The 19,829-nt window shown below is 41.0% G+C and overlaps 1 protein-coding gene across 1 annotated transcript in view; it reads left to right on the forward strand.

Moving 5' to 3' along the window:
• Nucleotides 1–12,676: 12,676 nt before the first annotated feature.
• LOC133544315 (semaphorin-3G-like) overlaps nucleotides 12,677–19,829 on the forward strand; it is a 259,663-nt gene continuing 252,510 nt past the window's right edge. The window contains exon 1 of the mRNA XM_061889521.1: nucleotides 12,677–12,953. Coding sequence (XP_061745505.1) covers nucleotides 12,854–12,953 — 100 coding nt within the window. The 5' untranslated portion in view covers nucleotides 12,677–12,853. The remainder of the gene's footprint in view (nucleotides 12,954–19,829) is intronic.

Below are 19,829 nucleotides of genomic sequence, written 5' to 3' on the forward strand. Positions count from 1 at the left end.
CTTATCGCAGGTCATGTAAATAACAATATATAACTAATAAATGTCAGTGTTTATCTGTAAATAACAATACATAAATAATAAATGTCAATATTTATATGTAAATAACAATATACAAATAATAAATATCAGTGTTTATCTGTAAATAACTATACTTAAACAAGAAATGTCAGTGTTTAAATGTAAATAACTATATAACTAATACATGTCAGTGTTTATCCATAAATGACAATACACAAATAATGCATGCCAATGTTGATCTGTAAATAACAATATATAAATAATAAATGTCAGTTTTACGTGAAAATAACAATATATAAATGATACATGTCAGTGTTTATTTGTAAATAACAATATATAAATAATGAATGTCGTTGTTTATGTGTTAATAACAATGTTAAAAAGAAATGTCAGTGTTTATCTGTAAATAAAAATATATCAATAATATATGTCAGTGTTTATCTGTAAATAAAAATATATCAATAATACATGTCAGTGTTTATCTGTAAGTAACAATTTTATCAATAATAAATGTCAGTGTTATATGTAAATAACAATATGTCAATAATAAATGTCAGTGTTTATCTGTAAGTAACAATATATCAATAATAAATGTCAGTGTTATATGTAAATAACAATATGTCAACAATAAATGTCATTATTTATCTGTTAATAACAATATAAAAATAATACATTTCAGGGTTTATCTGCAAATAACAATACATAAATAGTGCATGTCAATGTTCATCTGTAAATAACAATATATAAATAATAAATGTCAGTTTTACGTGTAAATAACAATATATAAATAATACACATCAGTTTTTTTATCTGTAAATAACAATATGTCAATAATAAATGTCAGTGTTATATGTTAATAACAATATGTCAATAATAAATGTCAGTGTTTATTTGTAAGTAACAATATATCAATAATAAATATCAGTGTTTATCTCTAAGTAACAATATATCAATAATAAATGTCGGTGTTTATCTGTAAGTAACAATATATCGATAATAAATGTCAGTGTTATATGTAAATAACAATGTGTCAATAATAAATGTCAGTGTTTATCTGTTAATAACAATGAATAACTAATGAATGTCAGTGTTTATCTGAAAATTACAATATATAAATATACATGTCAGTGTTTATCTGTAAATAACAATACATAAATAATAAATGTAAATTGTTATCTCCATATAACAGTATATCAACAATACGTGTCAGTGTTTATGTGTAAATAACAATATATAAATAATAAATATCAGTGCTTATCAGCAAATAACAATATATCAATAATAAATGTCAGTGTTTATCTGTAAGTAACAATATATCAATAATAAATGTCAGTGTTATATGTAAATGACAATATGTCGATAATGAATGTCAGTATTTATCTGTAAATATCAATATATCAATAATAAATGTCAGTGTTTATCTGTAAATAACAATTTATAAACAACAAATGTCAGTGTTTATCTATAAAAAACGATATACGAATAACAAATGTCAGCTTTTATAAAAAATATAATAATAATACTACTACTAATAGTAATAAATGTCAGTGTAAATAATAATATATAAACAAAAAATGCCATTTTTTTCTGTATATAACAATATATGACTAATTAATGTCAGTGTTTATCTGAAAATAACAATATATAAACAACCAATGTCATTTTTTATCTGTTAATAATCTATAAATAATAAATGTCAGTGTTTATCTTTAAATAATATATCAATGATAAGGTTGTGAGTCCAAACCCCGCCCGAGTCATACCAAAGACTATAAAAATGGGACCCAGAGGGAAGTTGAGGAACACAGCTCGATCACGGAAGACACGGGAAGTACTGCCAGAAACACAAGGGACATAAGACACGGGAATTGGGAAGACACAGAGAAAGATCAAGTACGCGGGAGGTAAGCCAGAGACGGAAGGCTTACTACGGGAACAGATGATTTACCATCCGGCCCGGATCTTCAGGTTCGCTAGTCTTTATACTGCTTGCCTTTGTCAGTACCAGGTGTGTTGCTTGCTGATTGCCTGCAGCCTTGTGGCCTGAAGAAGGCATGCAGAACTGTGCATGCGCCATGACATAAATAACAATATATAAATAATAAATGTTGGAGCGTGATTGTAAATAACAATATATAAATAATAAATGTCGGTGTATATCTCTAAATAACAATGTATGAATAATAGATGTCAGTGTGTATCTGTAAATAACAATATATAAATAATAAATGTTAGTGTTTATCTTTAAATAACAATATATAAATATAAATGTCATTGTTTATCCGTAAAAAACAATATATCAATAATACACATTTGATGTGTATGCCGAATACAAATGCAATAACAGATGCAAATGTAACAATTTAATCCTCTCTAAATGATTTGTTAAGATTAAAACTGCTGTTACGCTTCTTTAATTAACACGTCTGGTACGTTCGTGCAAACTGGCACAGTTAGGCACAAATGACTGTTGGAAAAGACAGACAACGTCTGCGCGTGTTGACATGTTTGGACAGTCAGAAACAAAAAATATTACACATATTACTTTGGTTCAGCAATATTATTTTATAGTTTTATGGGTGCCGGCACTGCCGGATGACATTTATTCAAAAGGCGTTGGCTTTTTTCATACTATTATATTGGTTGACCTAGGAACGCCTTGGAATCCCTTGGGAGGAGCGAGGTGAAGTGGCTGGGGAGAGGGAAGTCTGGGCTTCTCTGCTTAGGCTGCTGCCCCCGCAACCTCGGATAAGTGGAAGAAGATGGATGGCTGGACAGATGGGTTGTATTGTTGATATGAAAAAAAGGCCTTGCAATCTGCATCGTCCATGACTCCATTATTACATGACGTTGGTTTGTCCGGTTGTATTTTAGTTATAGTTACTTAAGTAGTTAGTTATCGTAGTCACTAAAAAAAAACCCATCAATGATAAAAAGTTACAAAAAAGTTATGGACAGATTTGTTTTACCGAGGATGTCGTAGTGGTTTATGTTGTGGTTTGTGCAGCCCTTTGAGACACTAGTGATTTAGGGCTATATAAATAAACATTGATTGATTGATTGATTGATATTTAACCAAGAGAGTCCCATTGGGAATAAAAACATAGTTTTCAAGGGAGTCCTTTAAAGACAGAGTTACATAAAAACACACATGAAGAAAAACACTTACAACTTAAAAACGTCACCTCAAGTGCTCTCAATCTGGACTTAAAAGCGTTTAATGAAATATGTTCAGTTAATTAAAAAAAAAAACAACTGATTATATTTTGGATTTGATCCTGATCATTGCTACTACGTTATCTTAAGTTTAAGTTTCTCTGTGTGCATCCAAACATGGTGGATGACGGACAGAAGGGTTCACTCTGTTTCTTTCATTCTGCTTGGGATGAGTCCAAAAGTTTTTGGCGGATTTTCATCGACCTATCGGAAAATGTCAGAAATGAGATAAGGAGCCAGGGGGCCGATTCGAATCACCCTCCGGATTTAAGGCGTTAGGACCTGGCTGAGGTCTGCCTTTTTCTAATACAGTCAGACTTTTAAGGCTGTGGAACAATGGATGGATTTTTATTGAGTGGAAACAAAAGTGAAGACAAGAAGTAGCGCATTTGTGTCATCAGTCTTCAGTCCGGGCTTACTTCTAACGGAGGTCTGGAGTTCCCACTTGAAGATTCTGTGATTTGAGGGTAAATATGGAATACATTTGTGGTCTCCTGCATCGACCGCCCTTAAAAGAAAAAATATTTTCAAGTTTAGTGAAGTGGATCCAAGGGTTGTGATTACATTCCTGCAGGAGGACAAGAAGCTGAAGAGTCTTCTTGACGTGAGAACGCTTCCTTCCATCTTGTCTTCCAAGGACCTCTCGCGGTAACACAGACACCTCGACCCTGCCAGGACCCCCTTGTTCACTCAGTGAATAGAGGATGAGAGTGGGGGTGCTGAGAACGTGTAACCAGTGACTTAATTAAACGCGCTGAAGGGGTTAAAGAAGTTCACTGGCTGGTATTCTGTTCGAGGAATCTTAATCATGGAGGATGATAGGCTGCTGGGTGCTGTGGGGGGTGGCGATCCTTGAGGGAAAGTTCTTAAGGGGCAGTGGTTTGGTAGGAAGGTCCTTGAGTGTCTGGGGGACACTGAGTGATGTTGAAAAGCAGCAAACTGAAGGAGACCGACAGTTGAGGGCAAGTTACAAGCGGCAAAGTGCTTTTTGGGGCAATGTTTTAAGGCTGTTGGGTGTTATTGAGAACGGCGGTCATTGGGAAGACGCTGGGTCACGGCAAAGAGGGCAGTGATTCGGGTTTAAGTCCTGGGGGGCTTGTCCGTGGTGCGACAGTCCTTTAAGGGGTTCTTGGTGTTATTTGAGAAGGCGGTCGTTAAGAAGTATCTGTAGGATGGTAAAGGGGGAAGTAATTTGGACTGCGGGCATTGGTGGTTGCTGGGTTTGATGGTCTTTGAGGAGGATGGGCGCTTTTAGGGAACTGCTGGGTGATGTTTAAGGGGACAGTCATCTGGGGATGGTCCATTTGGGATAGATCACAGGGGGAGGGTGATTCTTGAGCGACACATTTCTTAAGTTGCCACAAGACAACTTTTAAGGAAGCAGTCCTTGGGGTGGAGTCCCTAGTGGCTGCTGGGACATATTTAAGACAGTGGTCCTAAAGGAGCTACCGGGTAATAGTAAATGGGCCATGGATTTGGGTTTGGTCCTTAAGGGGCAGACTCTGGTGAGACAGTCCTTTGGGGTGGCCTCTGGTGGCTGCTAGGTGTTATTTAAAATATAAAATAGAATAGAATAGCTTTTTTGTCACTATATGGTGGTGGTGACTGAGTGATGTTGAAGGGCAAATAATTGAAGGTGGCGTAAATTGGGAGGCGGGGGGGGTAAGACATTGTTTAATACTGTTAGATGTTATTGAGAACGGTAAAGAGGGCAGTGATTTGGGTTTGGTCCTGGGGGCCTTGTTTGTGGTGGGACAGTCCTTTAAGGGGTTCTTTGTGTTTTATGAACAGGCGATCGTTAGGAAGTATCCATAGGATGGTAAAGAGGGAATTAATTTAGTGTGCAGTCCTTGGGGGGCATTTTTGGGAATTGGTAGCTGCTGGGTTTGATGGTCTTTGAGGAAGATAGGCGTTTTTAGGGAACTGCTGGGTGATGTTGAAGAGGAAAGTCACCTGGGGATGGTCCATTTGGGATAGATCACGGAGAGGAGGGTGATTCATGGGCGGGGCAGTCCTTAAGGTGCCACTAGACGACTTTTAAGGAAGCAGTCCTTGGGGTGGAGTCTCTAGTGGCTGCTGGGACATATTTAAGACAGTGGTCCTAAAGGAGCTGCCGGGTAATAGTAAATGGGCCATTGATTTGGGTTTGGTCCTTAAGGGGCAGACTCTGGTGAGACAGTCCTTTGGGGAGGCCTTTGGTGGCTGCTAGGTGTTATTTAAAATATAAAATAGAATAGAATAGCTTTTTTGTCATTATATGTTGGTGGTGACTGAGCAATGTTGAAGGGCAAATAATTGAAGATTGAAGGTGGCGGAAATTGGGGGGGTGTCCTTTGTGGGACATTGTTTCAGGCTGTTGGGTGCTTTTGAGAAGGGCGATCCTTGGGGCGCCGCTGGGGGAAGGTAAAGAGGGCAGTGATTTGGGTTTGGTTCTGGGTGCCTTGTTTTTTGGTGGGACAGTCCTTTAAGGGGTTCTTGGTGTTTCATGAAAAAGCGGTCACTAGGAAGTATCCGTAGGATGGTAAAGAGGGAATTAATTTAGTGTGCAGTCCTTGGGGGGTCATTTTTGGGCATTGATGGCTTCTGGGTTTGATGGTCTTTGAGGAAGATGGGCGTTTTTAGGGAACTGCTGGGTGATGTTGAAGAGGAAAGTCACCTGGGGATGGTCCATTTGGGATAGATCACGGGGAGGAGGGTGATTCATGGGCGGGGCAGTCCTTAAGGTGCCACTAGACGACTTTTAAGGAAGCAGTCCTTGGGGTGGAGTCTCTAGTGGCTGCTGGGACATATTTAAGACAGTGGTCTTAAGGAGCTGCCAGGTAATAGTAAATGGGCCATTAATTTGGGTTTGGTCCTTAAGGGGCAGACTCTGGTGAGACAGTCCTTTGGGGCGGCCTTTGGTGGCTGCTAGGTGTTATTTAAAATATAAAATAGAATAGAATAGCTTTTTTGTCACTATATGGTGGTGGTGACTGGGCGATGTTGAAGGGCAAATAATTGAAGATTGAAGGTGGCGGAAATTGGGGCGGGTCCTTTGTGGGACATTGTTTCAGGCTGTTGGTTGTTATTGAGAACGGCGGTCCTTGGGGAGCCGTTGGGGGAAGGTAAAGAGGGCAATGATTTGGGTTTGGTTCTGGGGGCCTTGTTTTTGGTGGGACAGTCCTTTAAGGGGTTCTTGGTGTTTTATGAAAAGGCGGTCACTAGGAAGTATCCATAGGATGGTAAAGAGGGAATTAATTTAGTGTGCAGTCCTTGGGGGGTCATTTTTGGGCATTGATGGCTTCTGGGTTTGATGGTCTTTGAGGAAGATGGGCGTTTTTAGGGAACTGCTGGGGGATGTTGAAGAGGAAAGTCACCTGGGGATGGTCCATTTGGGATAGATCACGGGGAGGAGGGTGATTCATGGGCGGGGCAGTCCTTAAGGTGCCAGTAGACAACTTTTAAGGAAGCAGTCCTTGGGGTGGAGTCTCTAGTGGCTGCTGGGACATATTTAAGATAGTGGTCTTAAAGGAGCTGCCGGGTAATAGTAAATGGGCCATGGATTTGGGTTTGGTCCTTAAGGGGCAGACTCTGGTGAGACAGTCCTTTGGGGCGGCCTTTGGTGGCTGCTAGGTGTTATTTAAAATATAAACTAGATTAGAATAGCTTTTTTGTCACTATATGTTGGTGGTGACTGGGCGATGTTGAAGGGCAAATAATTGAAGATTGAAGGTGGCGGAAATTGGGGGGGTCCTTTGTGGGACATTGTTTCAGGCTGTTGGGTGTTATTGAGAACGGCGGTCCTTGGGGAGCCGCTTGGGGAAGGTAAAGAGGGCAGTAATTTGGGTTTGGTCCTGGGGGCCTTGTTTGTGGTGGGACAGTCCTTTAAAGGGTTCTTGGTGTTTTATGAAAAGGCGGTCACTAGGAAGTATCCGTAGGATGGTAAAGAGGGAATTAATTTAGTGTGCAGTCCTTGGGGAGTCATTTTTGGCCATTGATGGCTTCTGGGTTTGATGGTCTTTGAGGAAGATGGGCGTTCTTAGGGAACTGCTGGGTGATGTTGAAGAGGAAAGCCACCTGGGGATGGTCCATTTGGGATAGATCACGGGGAGGAGGGTGATTCATGGGCGGGGCAGTCCTTAAGGTGCCACTAGACGACTTTTAAGGAAGCAGTCCTTGGGGGTGAGTCCTTAGTGGCTGCTGGGACATATTTAAGATAGTGGTCCTAAAGGAACTGCAGGGTAATAGTAAATAGACCATTGATAGGGTTTTGGTCCTTAAGGGGAGGTCTATGGTGAGAAAGTCATTTGGGGCGTTTTTGGGTGGCAGCTAGGTGTTGTTCAAAATATAAAATAGAATAGAATAGCTTTTTTCTCACTATATGTTGGTGGTGACTGAGGGATGTTGAAGGGCAAATAATTGAAGGAGGCAGAGATGTGGGTGCAAGTTACAGGTGACATAGTCCTTTTGGGGAATTTTTTAAAGGCAGTCCTTGGAAAGCCACTGGGTGAAGTTCAAGAGGGCAGTGATTCAGGTTTGGTCCTGGGGGCCTTGTTTGTGGTGGGACAGTCCTTTGGGGCGGTTTTTGGTGGCTGATAGGTGTCTTTTGTCCCTGTACGTTGGTGGTGACTGAGTGATGTTTACGGGCAAATAATTGTAGGTGGCGGAGATTGGGAGGCAAGTCGTTTGGGACATTTTTTTTAAGGCTGTTGGGTGTTATTGAGAACGGCGGTCATTGGGAAGCTGCTGGGTCACGGCAAAGAGGGCAGTGATTCGGGTTTAAGTGCTGGGGGCCTTGTCCGTGTTGGTCGGTCTTTGGTGGCTGCGAGGTGTTTTTTGTCCCTGTATGTTGGTGGTGACTGAGTGATGTTGTCGAGCAAATAATTGAAGGTGGCAGAAATTGGGGGGAAAGTCCTTGGGGGAAATTGTTTAAGGCTGTTGGGTGTTATTGAAAATGACGGTCATTGGGAAGCCACTGGGTGATGGCATAGAGGCTAGTGATCCGGGTTTAAGTCCTGGGGGCCTTGTCCATGTTTGGACAGTCCTTTAAGGGGTTCTTGGTGTTATTTCAGAAGGCGGTCGTTAGGAAGTATCTGTCGGATGGTAAAAGGGTAATTGTTTTGCACTGTGGTATTAGGGGGGGGGGGGTTGAGTTATTTCTTGGGAGGTGTATTGGGGACTGCTGGGTTGGATGGTCTTTGAGGAAGATGGGCGTTCTTAGGGAACTACTGGGTGATGTTGAAGGGGACAGTCACCTGGGGATGGTCCTTTTGGGACAGATCACACTGGAGAGGGCAATTCATGGGCGGGGCAGTCCTAAAGTTGCCACTAGGCAACGTTTAAAGGAAGCAGTCCTTCGTGGGGACGGTCCTTAGTGGCTGATGAGACATATTTAAAACAGTGGTCGTAATGGAGCTACCGGATGATAGAAAATGAGCCATTGATTTGGGTTTTGGTCCTAAGGGGGCAGTCTCTGGTGAGACAGTCCTTTGAGGCAGTCTTTGGTAGCTGCTAAGCGTAATTCAGAAGATAGAATAGAATAGCTTTTTTGTCACTATATTATGGCTGGTGACGAAAGGAATGTTAAAGGGCAGTTAATTGAAGGAGGTGGACGCTTAGAGATTCGCCCTTAGGGGCCAATCTTTGGTGGGACAGTCCTTTGGGGGTGTCTTTTAAAAGCTGCTGGGTGGTTTTGATGATGGTAGTCCTAAAGGAGATGCCGGGTGAGAGTAAATGGGCCATTGATTTGGGTTTTGGTCCTTAGGGCCATGCCTCTGGTGGGACAGTCCTTTGGGGCAGTCTTTGGTGGCTTCTAGGTGTTTTTAAAAAAGATATAGAATTGAATAGAATGCCTTTTATTGCCACTGTACACCAGTACTTTTCAAATAATAGGGCAGTAGCATAATATATGTGTGTGTGTGTGTTTGGGGGGGGGGGGGGGGTGACAAACAGTGTAATAGTGTATATCTTAGACCAGGGGTAGGGAACCTATGGCTCTAGAGCCAGATGTGGCTCTTTTGATGACTGCATCTGGCTCTCTGATAAATCTGAGCTGACGTTGCTTAACACGATAAGTAATGAATAATTCCACTTGTAATCACAGTGTTGAAAATATTGTTCCAAATATAAAACATTCTCATGCATTTTTAATCCATCCATCCGTTTTCTACCGCACCTGTTCAAGAAGTTGCGTTAATGGTAAGAAGTTATTTATTTATTATTGGTTAGTGTGGGGCTTGCCCTCCTCGGGGTTCTTCAGACCCCTAAGCACCGACCTGAGAGCCTGTTTCAGGGTCACAATATTGTTTTATTTTTCAATAAGTCTCTCAGTTGCTTTCCAGCTATAGTATTTCCAGCCCCTACCCAGTCTCTCCTCCTGGCTGCTGCTTATAACAGAGCGACAGGTGATTAGATAACAAGGCCCAGGTGGGGCCATCTACGCACCTGTCGCTGCAGGCCCGCAGGCCAAGCTCCCGCCACAGTTAGCTTCAGAATAACAATTTTATTACATAGAATAAGAGACCTATTATACTCTAGAAATGTTAGTCTTACTTAAAAATGCACGTGTTTAGTTGTGTTCAGTGTTAAAAAAAAATATTATATGGCTCTTACGGAAATACATTTTAAAATATTTGGCTTTTTGGCTCTCTCAGCCAAAAAGATTCCCGACCCCTGTCTTAGACCATACAGATAAATAAATAAACATTCTTTCTGCCGGGGTAACAGTTGGGAGGGGGAGGGGGAAGGCTGGTGTGCGGGCCAATAGGGAAATAGAATCTTTAAAGTTAATAAAGAAGTATCTTGACATATACCCAGTTAAAAAAATAAACATTATCTGAAGGGGAGGGCGTGAAAAAAATCCCTGCCCCTAGGGGGCTGGGGCGTGACATATAATAATTGAGAAGAACTGCTACAGACCTACAATGAGATCAAAAGTAACTCCTTCTTTGGTGGTGATGATGGTGATCCCTTAGGAGCCACTTGGGGACCGTAGGGTAAATTTAATTGGAGGGGGTCCTTGGTGGGGCCCACTTCTTGGGCAGCAGGTGGCTGCTGGGTGATCCGTAGGGGCGGTCCCTGGTGCTTGCAGGGTCATGTTGACCATGGCGGTCTTTGCGTGGCAGTTGTGTACTATTGAAGAAAAGTCAATCAAAGTGGGAGGCCATTTGGGGAGTCGGCCTGTGGGAGCCAGTCCCTTGGGGCCTCTACCTCCAGTGGCGGGTTGATGTGGAAAAGGGCGGTCCTTGAGGGAGATAGTGAAGAATTGGTCTTGAATGGGATGTTTAGCTACTGGGTCCTTTTAAAAAGAAGACCCTTGTGCGGGACTCCAAAGGGGCCGGTTCTTAAGGGACTGCTGGTAATGTTGGAGGGTTTTCCTTTGAGGACGGTGACAGGTGCTCGGTTGATTGATGTTGAAAGGGGCAGTGCCTCCAGGGGGAAGGGGCCCAAAATATGAATAGTTTCCTGTGATAATATTAATATTAATGAAAAAAATACAATTAATTCAATCCTGCACATTGTTTCAGATCTGTACCAAAATTACCGCATCAAGGAAGGGTTTTAAAAAATGCCGCTGTGGCAATTTGGCTTTCATTTTAAGTGTTCACAGAGAGAGAGAGAGAGAGAGAGAGATAGAGAGAGAGAGAGAGAGAGAGAGAGAGAGAGTTAAAGAGGTAGAAAGACAGAGAGAGGGAGAATGTGTGTGTGTGTGTGTGTGTGTGTGTGTGTGTGTGTGTGTGTGTGTGTGTGTGTGTGTGTGTGTGTGTGTGTGTGTGTGTGTGAGAGAGAGAGAAAAAAGGGAGAGAGTGACAGAAAGAGTGAGTAAGAGAGAGAGAGAGAGACAGACAGAGAGAGAGAGAGATAGAATTGGAGTGGTAGAGAAAGAGAGAGTGCGTGAGAGAGAAAGAGAGACCTGAAAGTGTGGGAGAGAGAGAGAGTCAGAAAAATCAAGAGATATAGAGAAAGAAATAGAAAGAAAGAAAGACAGAGAGAGGGAAAATTTGTGTGAGAGAGTTAGAAAGAAAAAGAGAGGGATTAAGAGGGAGAGAGAAAGAGAGAGCGTGCAGAGAGAGAGAGGGGGGTGAAGAGATAGAAAAAGAGAGTGAGCGAGAGAGAGGGGGGGCAAAAGAGAAAGAGAGAGAGAGACAGAGAGAGAGAAAGAGAGAGAGAGAGAGATGGAGTTAAAGAGGTGGAAAGACAGAGAGAGGGAGAAAGTGTGTGTGAGAGAGAAAAAGGCAGAGAGAGGAACAGAAAGCGTGAGTGGGAGAGAGACAAAAAGAGAGAGTGAGAGAGAGAGAGAGAGAGAGAGAATTGGAGCGATAGAGAAAGAGAGAGTGCCTGAGAGAGAAAGAGAGACCTGAAAGTGTGGGAGAGAGAGAGAGAGTCAGAAAAATCAAGAGATGTAGAGAAAGAAATACAAAGAAAGAAAGACAGAGAGAGGGAAAATGTGTGTGAGAGAGTTAGAAAGAAAAAGAGAGGGATTAAGAGGGAGAGAGAAAGAGAGAGTGTGCAGAGAGAGAGAGAGGGGTGAAGAGATAGAAAAAGAGAGTGAGCGAGAGAGAGGGGGGGCAAAAGAGAAAGAGAGAGAGAGAGACAGACAGAGACAGAGAGAGAGAGAGAGAGAGAGAGAGATGGAGTTAAAGAGGTGGAAAGACAGAGAGAGGGACAAAGTGTGTGTGAGAGAGAAAAAGGGAGAGAGAGGAGCAGAAAGCATGAGTGGGAGAGAGACAAAAAGAGAGAGTAAGAGAGAGAGAGAGAGAGAGAGAGAGAGAGAGAGAGAGAGAGAGAGAGAGAGATTTGGAGCAATAGAGAAAGAGAGACCTGAAAGTGTGGGAGAGAGAGAGAGAGAGTCAGAAAAATTGAGAGATGTAGAGAAAGAAATACAAAGAAAGAAAGACAGAGAGAGGGAAAATGTGTGTGAGAGAGTTATAAAGAAAAAGAGAGGGAGTAAGAGGGAGAGAGAAAGAGAGAGCGTGCAGTGAGGGAGAGAGGGAGAGAGAGACAAGAGAGAGAGAGGCAGAGAGAGGCAAAGACAGAGAGAGATAGGAGTGAAGAGATAGAAAAAGAGAGTGAACGAGAGAGAGACAAAAAGCGAAAGAGAGAGAGAGAGGGGGAGAGGGAAAGAGAGAGCGTGCAGAGAGGGAGAGAGAGAGAGACAGAGAGAGGCAAAGACAGAGAGAGATAGGAGTGAAGAGATAGAAAAAGAGAGTGAGCGAGAGAGCGGCAAAAAGAGAGAGAGAGAGAGAACGAGAGAGAGAGAGAGAGGAGCAGAGAGAGAGAGATAGGAGGGGAGAGATAGAGAGAGACAGAGAGAGAAAGAGGGAGAGAGAAAGAGGAAGAGAGAGAGAGGGGGAAAGAGCGAGAGAGGGGAAGGGAGGGAGAGATAGAAGGGTGAGATAAAGAGAGACAGAGATAGAAACATAGAGAGAAAGAGCAAGAGAGAGAGAGAGAGAGAGAGAGAGAGAGAGAGAGAGAGAGAGAGAGAGAGAGAGCTAGGGGGCGTGGTGGTGGTGTGTATTGGTGCACAGAGCAGATCCTGTAGTCTCATCAGTGACTTTGGTCCTCATGCAGGACTTCAGGACAGGAAAACCAGTCTGATGCTTTGTAGGAGTCCCTGAAGATCTGATCCAGCACGGACAAGATGAGAGGATTTAGGACTTGTTGCATCTTTCTGCTGCTCCTGGTTTCTTCTTCTTGCTGCAGCAAGATGAATGTGCCTCGCCTCAGACTCTCCTACCAAGGTAACATCTTTTAAAATAATTATTATTACTCTCCTACAAAGGTAACCTATGTTTAATTAATTATTATTACTCTCCTACAAAGGTAACACCATTTTATCTAATTATTATTACTCTCCTACAAAGGTAACACCATTTTATCTAATTATTATTACTCTCCTACAAAGGTAACACCATTTTATCTAATTATTATTACTCTCCTACAAAGGTAACATATTTTAAATTAATTAATTTTACTCTCTTACAAAGGTAACATCTTTTTAATCAATTATTATTGCTCTCCTAAAAAGGTAACATCTTATTCATTATTATTACTCTCCTACAAAGGTAATATCTTTTTAATTCATTATTATTACTCTCCTACAAAGTTAACACATTTTTAATTCATTATTATTACTCTCCTACAAAGGTAACATATTTTTAATTAATTATTATTACTCTCTTACAAAGGTAACATCTTTTTAATCAATTATAATTACTCTCCTACAAAGGTAATATCTTATTAATTATTATTACTCTCCTACAAAGGTAACATCTTTTTAATTAATTATTATTACTCTCCTACAAAAGTAACATATTTTTAATTAATTATTATTACTCTCCTACAAAGGTAACATCTTTTTTGATTAATTATTATTACTCTCCTACAAAAGTAACATCTTTTTAATTAATTATTATTACTCTCCTACAAAGGTAACATCTTTTTTGAGTAATTATTATTACTCTCCTACAAAGGTAACATGTGTTTATTAATTATTATTACTCTCCTACAAAGGTAACATATTTTTAATTAATTATTATTACTCTCCTACAAAAGTAACATATTTTTAATTAATTATTATTACTCTCCTACAAAGGTAACATCTTTTTTGATTAATTATTATTACTCTCCTACAAAAGTAACATCTTTTTAATTAATTATTATTACTCTCCTACAAAGGTAACATCTTTTTTGAGTAATTATTATTACTCTCCTACAAAGGTAACATGTGTTTATTAATTATTATTACTCTCCTACAAAGGTAACATGTGTTTATTAATTATTATTACTCTCCTACAAAGGTAACATATTAATAATACATTCATTATTACTCTCCTACAAAGGTACCACTTTCCTTCCTTAAATAATACTCTTCTACAACGGTAGCAACCTTCTTCCTTAAACATTTCTTCCATACTTCTTCATCCTCTCCTTCTGTTGGGACTTCCTCCAATAAAGGAGGTGCTGCTGAGATGCTGGAGGACATTTGGCAAAGATGGAGGCTTCTGTGGTCTCGTTATGGAAGTTTATTAGGGAAGTTGCCTCCTTTTGGCCACGTCTGATCAACTTTATAACAATTGTTTGTTGTTGTTGTTGTTGTTGTGGTGAGGATGATGATGATGATGATGATGATGATGAGGATGACGACGACGACGATGGAAGTTGAATACTGAGCACTCTTCATCAATACTTGACACCCTGAGAATTTATTTTACACTTTGCAACCTTGGACCACAATCAAGAACTTAATTAAAGTTGTGTGTGAATGCAAAGAACCAAAGCAGTTTTACCACAACCTAATTATTGTGAATGCTGAGAACCAAAGCAGTTTTACCACAACCTAATTAGTGTAAATGCTGAGAACCAAAGCAGTTTTTCACCATATAAAACTTTGTACAAATGCTGAGAACCTGTTTAGGACATATATGTGCAGAACATACATTATTAATGGTGAGTGTTTCTCCTAGATATTTTACCTTCATGTCAAATGTGCTCAGAACTGCTTCGTTTTGCTGGCTCCAAAACGAGTGAATTCTGTGAATCAAAATTCACACAAAGGCTGTTGGGAATGCTGAGAACCAATTTTTTTTGTTAGCTTTTTTTGTAGCGGACTTGGACTTCACGTTGAGAACCATTATGCACCAAACATGTTTTGTATACCAACATGTGTGCACCAACATGTTGTGTTGGTGCACACATGTTGTGTGCACCAAACATGTGTGCACCAACATGTTGTGTGCACCGAACATGTTGTGTGCACCAAACATGTTTTGTATACCAACATGTGTGCACCAACATGTTGTGTGCACCAAACATGTGTGCACCAACATGTTGTGTGCACCAAACATGTTGTTTGCACCAACATGTTGTGTGCACCAAACATATTGTGTGCACCACACATAGTGTGAAGTTGTACACCAAAAATGTTGAAACGTCATGCACCAAACATGTTGTGTGCACCAATTGTGTTGTGACATTGTGAACCAAACATGTTGTGTGCATCAAACATGTTCGATCCACCAAACATCTTGTGTGCATCAAACATGTTCGATCCACCAAACATGTTGTGACATTGTGCATAAACATGTTTTGTGCACCAAACATATTTTGTGCACCAAACATGATGTGGCGTTGTGCAGCAAACACGTTGTGTGCACAAACCTGTTGTGGGGTTGTGCACCAAATATGTTCTTTGCACAAACATGTTGTGTGCACCAAACATGTTGTGCTGTTGTGCAGCAAAAATGTTGTGTGCACCAAACATGTTGTGCTGTTGTGCAGCAAAAATGTTGTGTGCACCAAACATGTTGAGACGTTGAGCACCAAACATGTTGTGTGCACCAAACATGCTGTGACGTTGTGCAGCAAACACGTTGTGTGCACAAACCTGTTGTGGGGTTGTGCACCAAATATGTTCTTTGCACAAACATGTTGTGTGCACCAAACATGTTGTGCTGTTGTGCAGCAAAAATGTTGTGTGCACCAAACATATTGTGCTGTTGTGCAGCAAAAATGTTGTGTGCACCAAACATGTTGAGACGTTGAGCACCAAATATGTTGTGTGCACCGAACATGTTGTGATGTTGTGCAGCAAACATGATGTGTGCACCAACCATGTTGTGATGTTGTGCACAAACATGTTGTGTGCACCAATCATGTTGTGGCGTTGTGCGCAAACATGTTGTTTGCATCAAACATGTTGATGTTGTGCACCAAACATGTTGTGTGCAAAAACCATGTTGTGGTGTTGTGCACAAACATGTTGTGTGCACCAAACATATTTTGTGCACCAAACATGATGTGGCGTTGTGCACAAACATGTTGTGTGCACCAAACATGCTGTGACGTTGTGCAGCAAACACGTTGTGTGCACAAACCTGTTGTGGAGTTGTGCACCAAATATGTTCTTTGCACAAACATGTTGTGTGCGCCAAACATGTTGTGCTGTTGTGCAGCAAAAATGTTGTGTGCACCAAACATGTTGTGCTGTTGTGCAGCAAAAATGTTGTGTGCACCAAACATGTTGAGACGTTGAGCACCAAATATGTTGTGTGCACCGAACATGTTGTGATGTTGTGCAGCAAACATGATGTGTGCACCAACCATGTTGTGATGTTGTGCACAAACATGTTGTGTGCACCAATCATGTTGTGGCGTTGTGCGCAAACATGTTGTTTGCATCAAACATGTTGATGTTGTGCACCAAACATGTTGTGTGCAAAAACCATGTTGTGGTGTTGTGCACAAACATGTTGTGTGCAACAAACATGTTGTGTGCACCAAACATTTTGTGATGTGCACAAACTCATTGTGTGCACCAAACATGTTGACGTTGTGCACAAACATGTTGTGACATTGTGCACCAAACATGTCGTGTGCATCAAACGTGTTAAGTTGTGCACTAAACATGTTGTGTTTACCAAAACATGTTGTAACGTTGAGCACCTAACAGGTAGTGTGCACCAAACATGTCGTGACCTTATGCACTGAACATGTTGTGACGTTGTGCATCAAACATGTGAAGTTGTGCACCAAACATGTTGTGTGCACAAAACATGTTGTAACGCTGTGCACCTAACAGGTTGTGTGCACCAAACATGTCGTGACCTTATGCACTGAACATGTTGTGACGTTGTGCATCAAACAAGTGAAGTTGTGCACCAAACATGTTGTGTGCACGAAACATGTTGTAACGTTGTGCACCTAACAGGTTGTGTGCACCAAACATGTCGTGACCTTATGCACTGAACATGTTGTGACGTTGTGCATCAAACATGTGAAGTTGTGCACCAAACATGTTGTGTGCACGAAACATGTTGTAACATTGTGCACCTAACAGGTTGTGTGCACCAAACATGTCATGACCTTATGCACTGAACATGTTGGGAAGTTGGCCAGCAAACATGTGTGCACCAAACATGTTTTGAGCACCAAACATGTTGTGTGCACCAAATATGTTGTGAGGTTGTGCAGCAAACATGTTGTGTGCACCAAACATGTTGTAACCTTGTGCACAAAACATGTTGTAATGTTGTGCACCAAACATGTGATGTTGTGCACAAACGTGTTGTGTGAACCAAACATTTTGACGTTGTGCACAATTATGTTGTGACGTTGTGCACAAACATGTTGTGTGCACCAAACATGTTGTGTGCACCAAACATGTTGTGTGCACCAAACATGTTGTGGCGTTATGACTGTGTTTTGTGAACGCTGACAATGCATGCGGTCTAAATCATGTAACACTTTTATTGACGGTGGTGTGGATCATGTATCATGTAACACGGTGGTGTGGATCATGTGTCATGTAACACTTTTATTGACGGTGGTGTGGATCATGTGTCATGTAACACTTTTATTGACGGCGGTGTGGATCATGTATCATGTAACACTTTTATTGACGGTGGTGTGGATCATGTATCATGTAACACGGTGGTGTGGATCATGTATCATGTAACACTTTTATTGACGGTGGTGTGGATCATGTATCATGTAACACTTTTATTGACGGTGGTGTGGATCATGTATCATGTAACACGGTGGTGTGGATCATGTGTCATGTAACACTTTTATTGACGGTGGTGTGGATCATGTATCATGTAACACGGTGGTGTGGATCATGTATCATGTAACACTTTTATTGACGGTGGTGTGGATCATGTATCATGTAACACTTTTATTGACGGTGGTGTGGATCATGTATCATGTAACACGGTGGTGTGGATCATGTGTCATGTAACACTTTTATTGACGGTGGTGTGGATCATGTGTCATGTAACACTTTTATTGACGGCGGTGTGGATCATGTATCATGTAACACTTTTATTGACGGTGGTGTGGATCATGTATCATGTAACACTTTTATTGACGGTGGTGTGGATCATGTATCATGTAACACGGTGGTGTGGATCATGGATCATGTAACACTTTTATTGACGGTGGTGTGGATCATGTATCATGTAACACGGTGGTGTGGATCATGGATCATGTAACACTTTTATTGACGGTGGTGTGGATCATGGATCATGTAACACTTTTATTGATGGTGGTGTGGATCATGTATCATGTAACACTTTTATTGACGGTGGTGTGGATCATGTATCATGTAACACTTTTATTGACAGTGGTGTGGATCATGTATCATGTAACACGGTGGTGTGGATCATGGATCATGTAACACTTTTATTGACGGTGGTGTAGATCATGTATCATGTAACACGGTGGTGTGGATCATGGATCATGTAACACTTTTATTGACGGTGGTGTGGATCATGTATCATGTAACACGGTGGTGTGGATCATGTGTCATGTAACACTTTTATTGACGGCGGTGTGGATCATGTATCATGTAACACTTTTATTGACGGTGGTGTGGATCATGTATCATGTAACACGGTGATGTGGATCATGGATCATGTAACACTTTTATTGACGGTGGTGTGGATCATGGATCATGTAACACGGTGGTGTGGATCATGGATCATGTAACACTTTTATTGACGGTGGTGTGGATCATGTATCATGTAACACGGTGGTGTGGATCATGGATCATGTAACACTTTTATTGACGGTGGTGTGGATCATGGATCATGTAACACTTTTATTGACGGTGGTGTGGATCATGTATCATGTAACACTTTTATTGACGGTGGTGTGGATCATGTATCATGTAACACTTTTATTGACGGTGGTGTAGATCATGTATCATGTAACACTTTTATTGACGGTGGTGTAGATCATGTATCATGTAACACGGTGGTGTGGATCATGGATCATGTAACACTTTTATTGACGGTGGTGTGGATCATAGATCATGTAACACTTTTATTGCCGGTGTGTGGATCATGTATTATGTAACCCTTTTATTGACGGTGGTGTGGATCATGTATCATGTAACACTTTTATTGGCGGTGGTGTGGATCATGTATCATGTAACTCGGTGGTGTGGATCATGTGTCATGTAACACTTTTATTGACGGCGGTGTGGATCATGTATCATGTAACACTTTTATTGACAGTGGTGTGGATCATGTATCATGTAACACGGTGGTGTGGATCATGGATCATGTAACACTTTTATTGACGGTGGTGTGGATCATGGATCATGTAACACGGTGGTGTGGATCATGGATCATGTAACACTTTTATTGACGATGGTGTGGATCATGTATCATGTAACACGGTGGTGTGGATCATGGATCATGTAACACTTTTATTGACGGTGGTGTGGATCATGTATCATGTACCACTTTTATTGACGGTGGTGTGGATCATGTATCATGTAACACTTTTATTGACGGTGGTGTGGATCATGTATCATGTAACACTTTTATTGACGGTGGTGTAGATCATGTATCATGTAGCACTTTTATTGACGGTGGTGTAGATCATGTATCATGTGACACTTTTATTGACGGTGGTGTAGATCATGTATCATGTAACACTTTTATTGACGGTGGTGTAGATCATGTATCATGTAACACGGTGGTGTGGATCATGGATCATGTAACACTTTTATTGACGGTGGTGTGGATCATAGATCATGTAACACTTTTATTGCCGGTGTGTGGATCATGTATTATGTAACCCTTTTATTGACGGTGGTGTGGATCATGTAT

The sequence above is a fragment of the Nerophis ophidion genome, linkage group LG27, assembly GCF_033978795.1.
Source record: "Nerophis ophidion isolate RoL-2023_Sa linkage group LG27, RoL_Noph_v1.0, whole genome shotgun sequence".
Classification (NCBI taxonomy): Eukaryota; Metazoa; Chordata; class Actinopteri; order Syngnathiformes; family Syngnathidae; genus Nerophis; species Nerophis ophidion.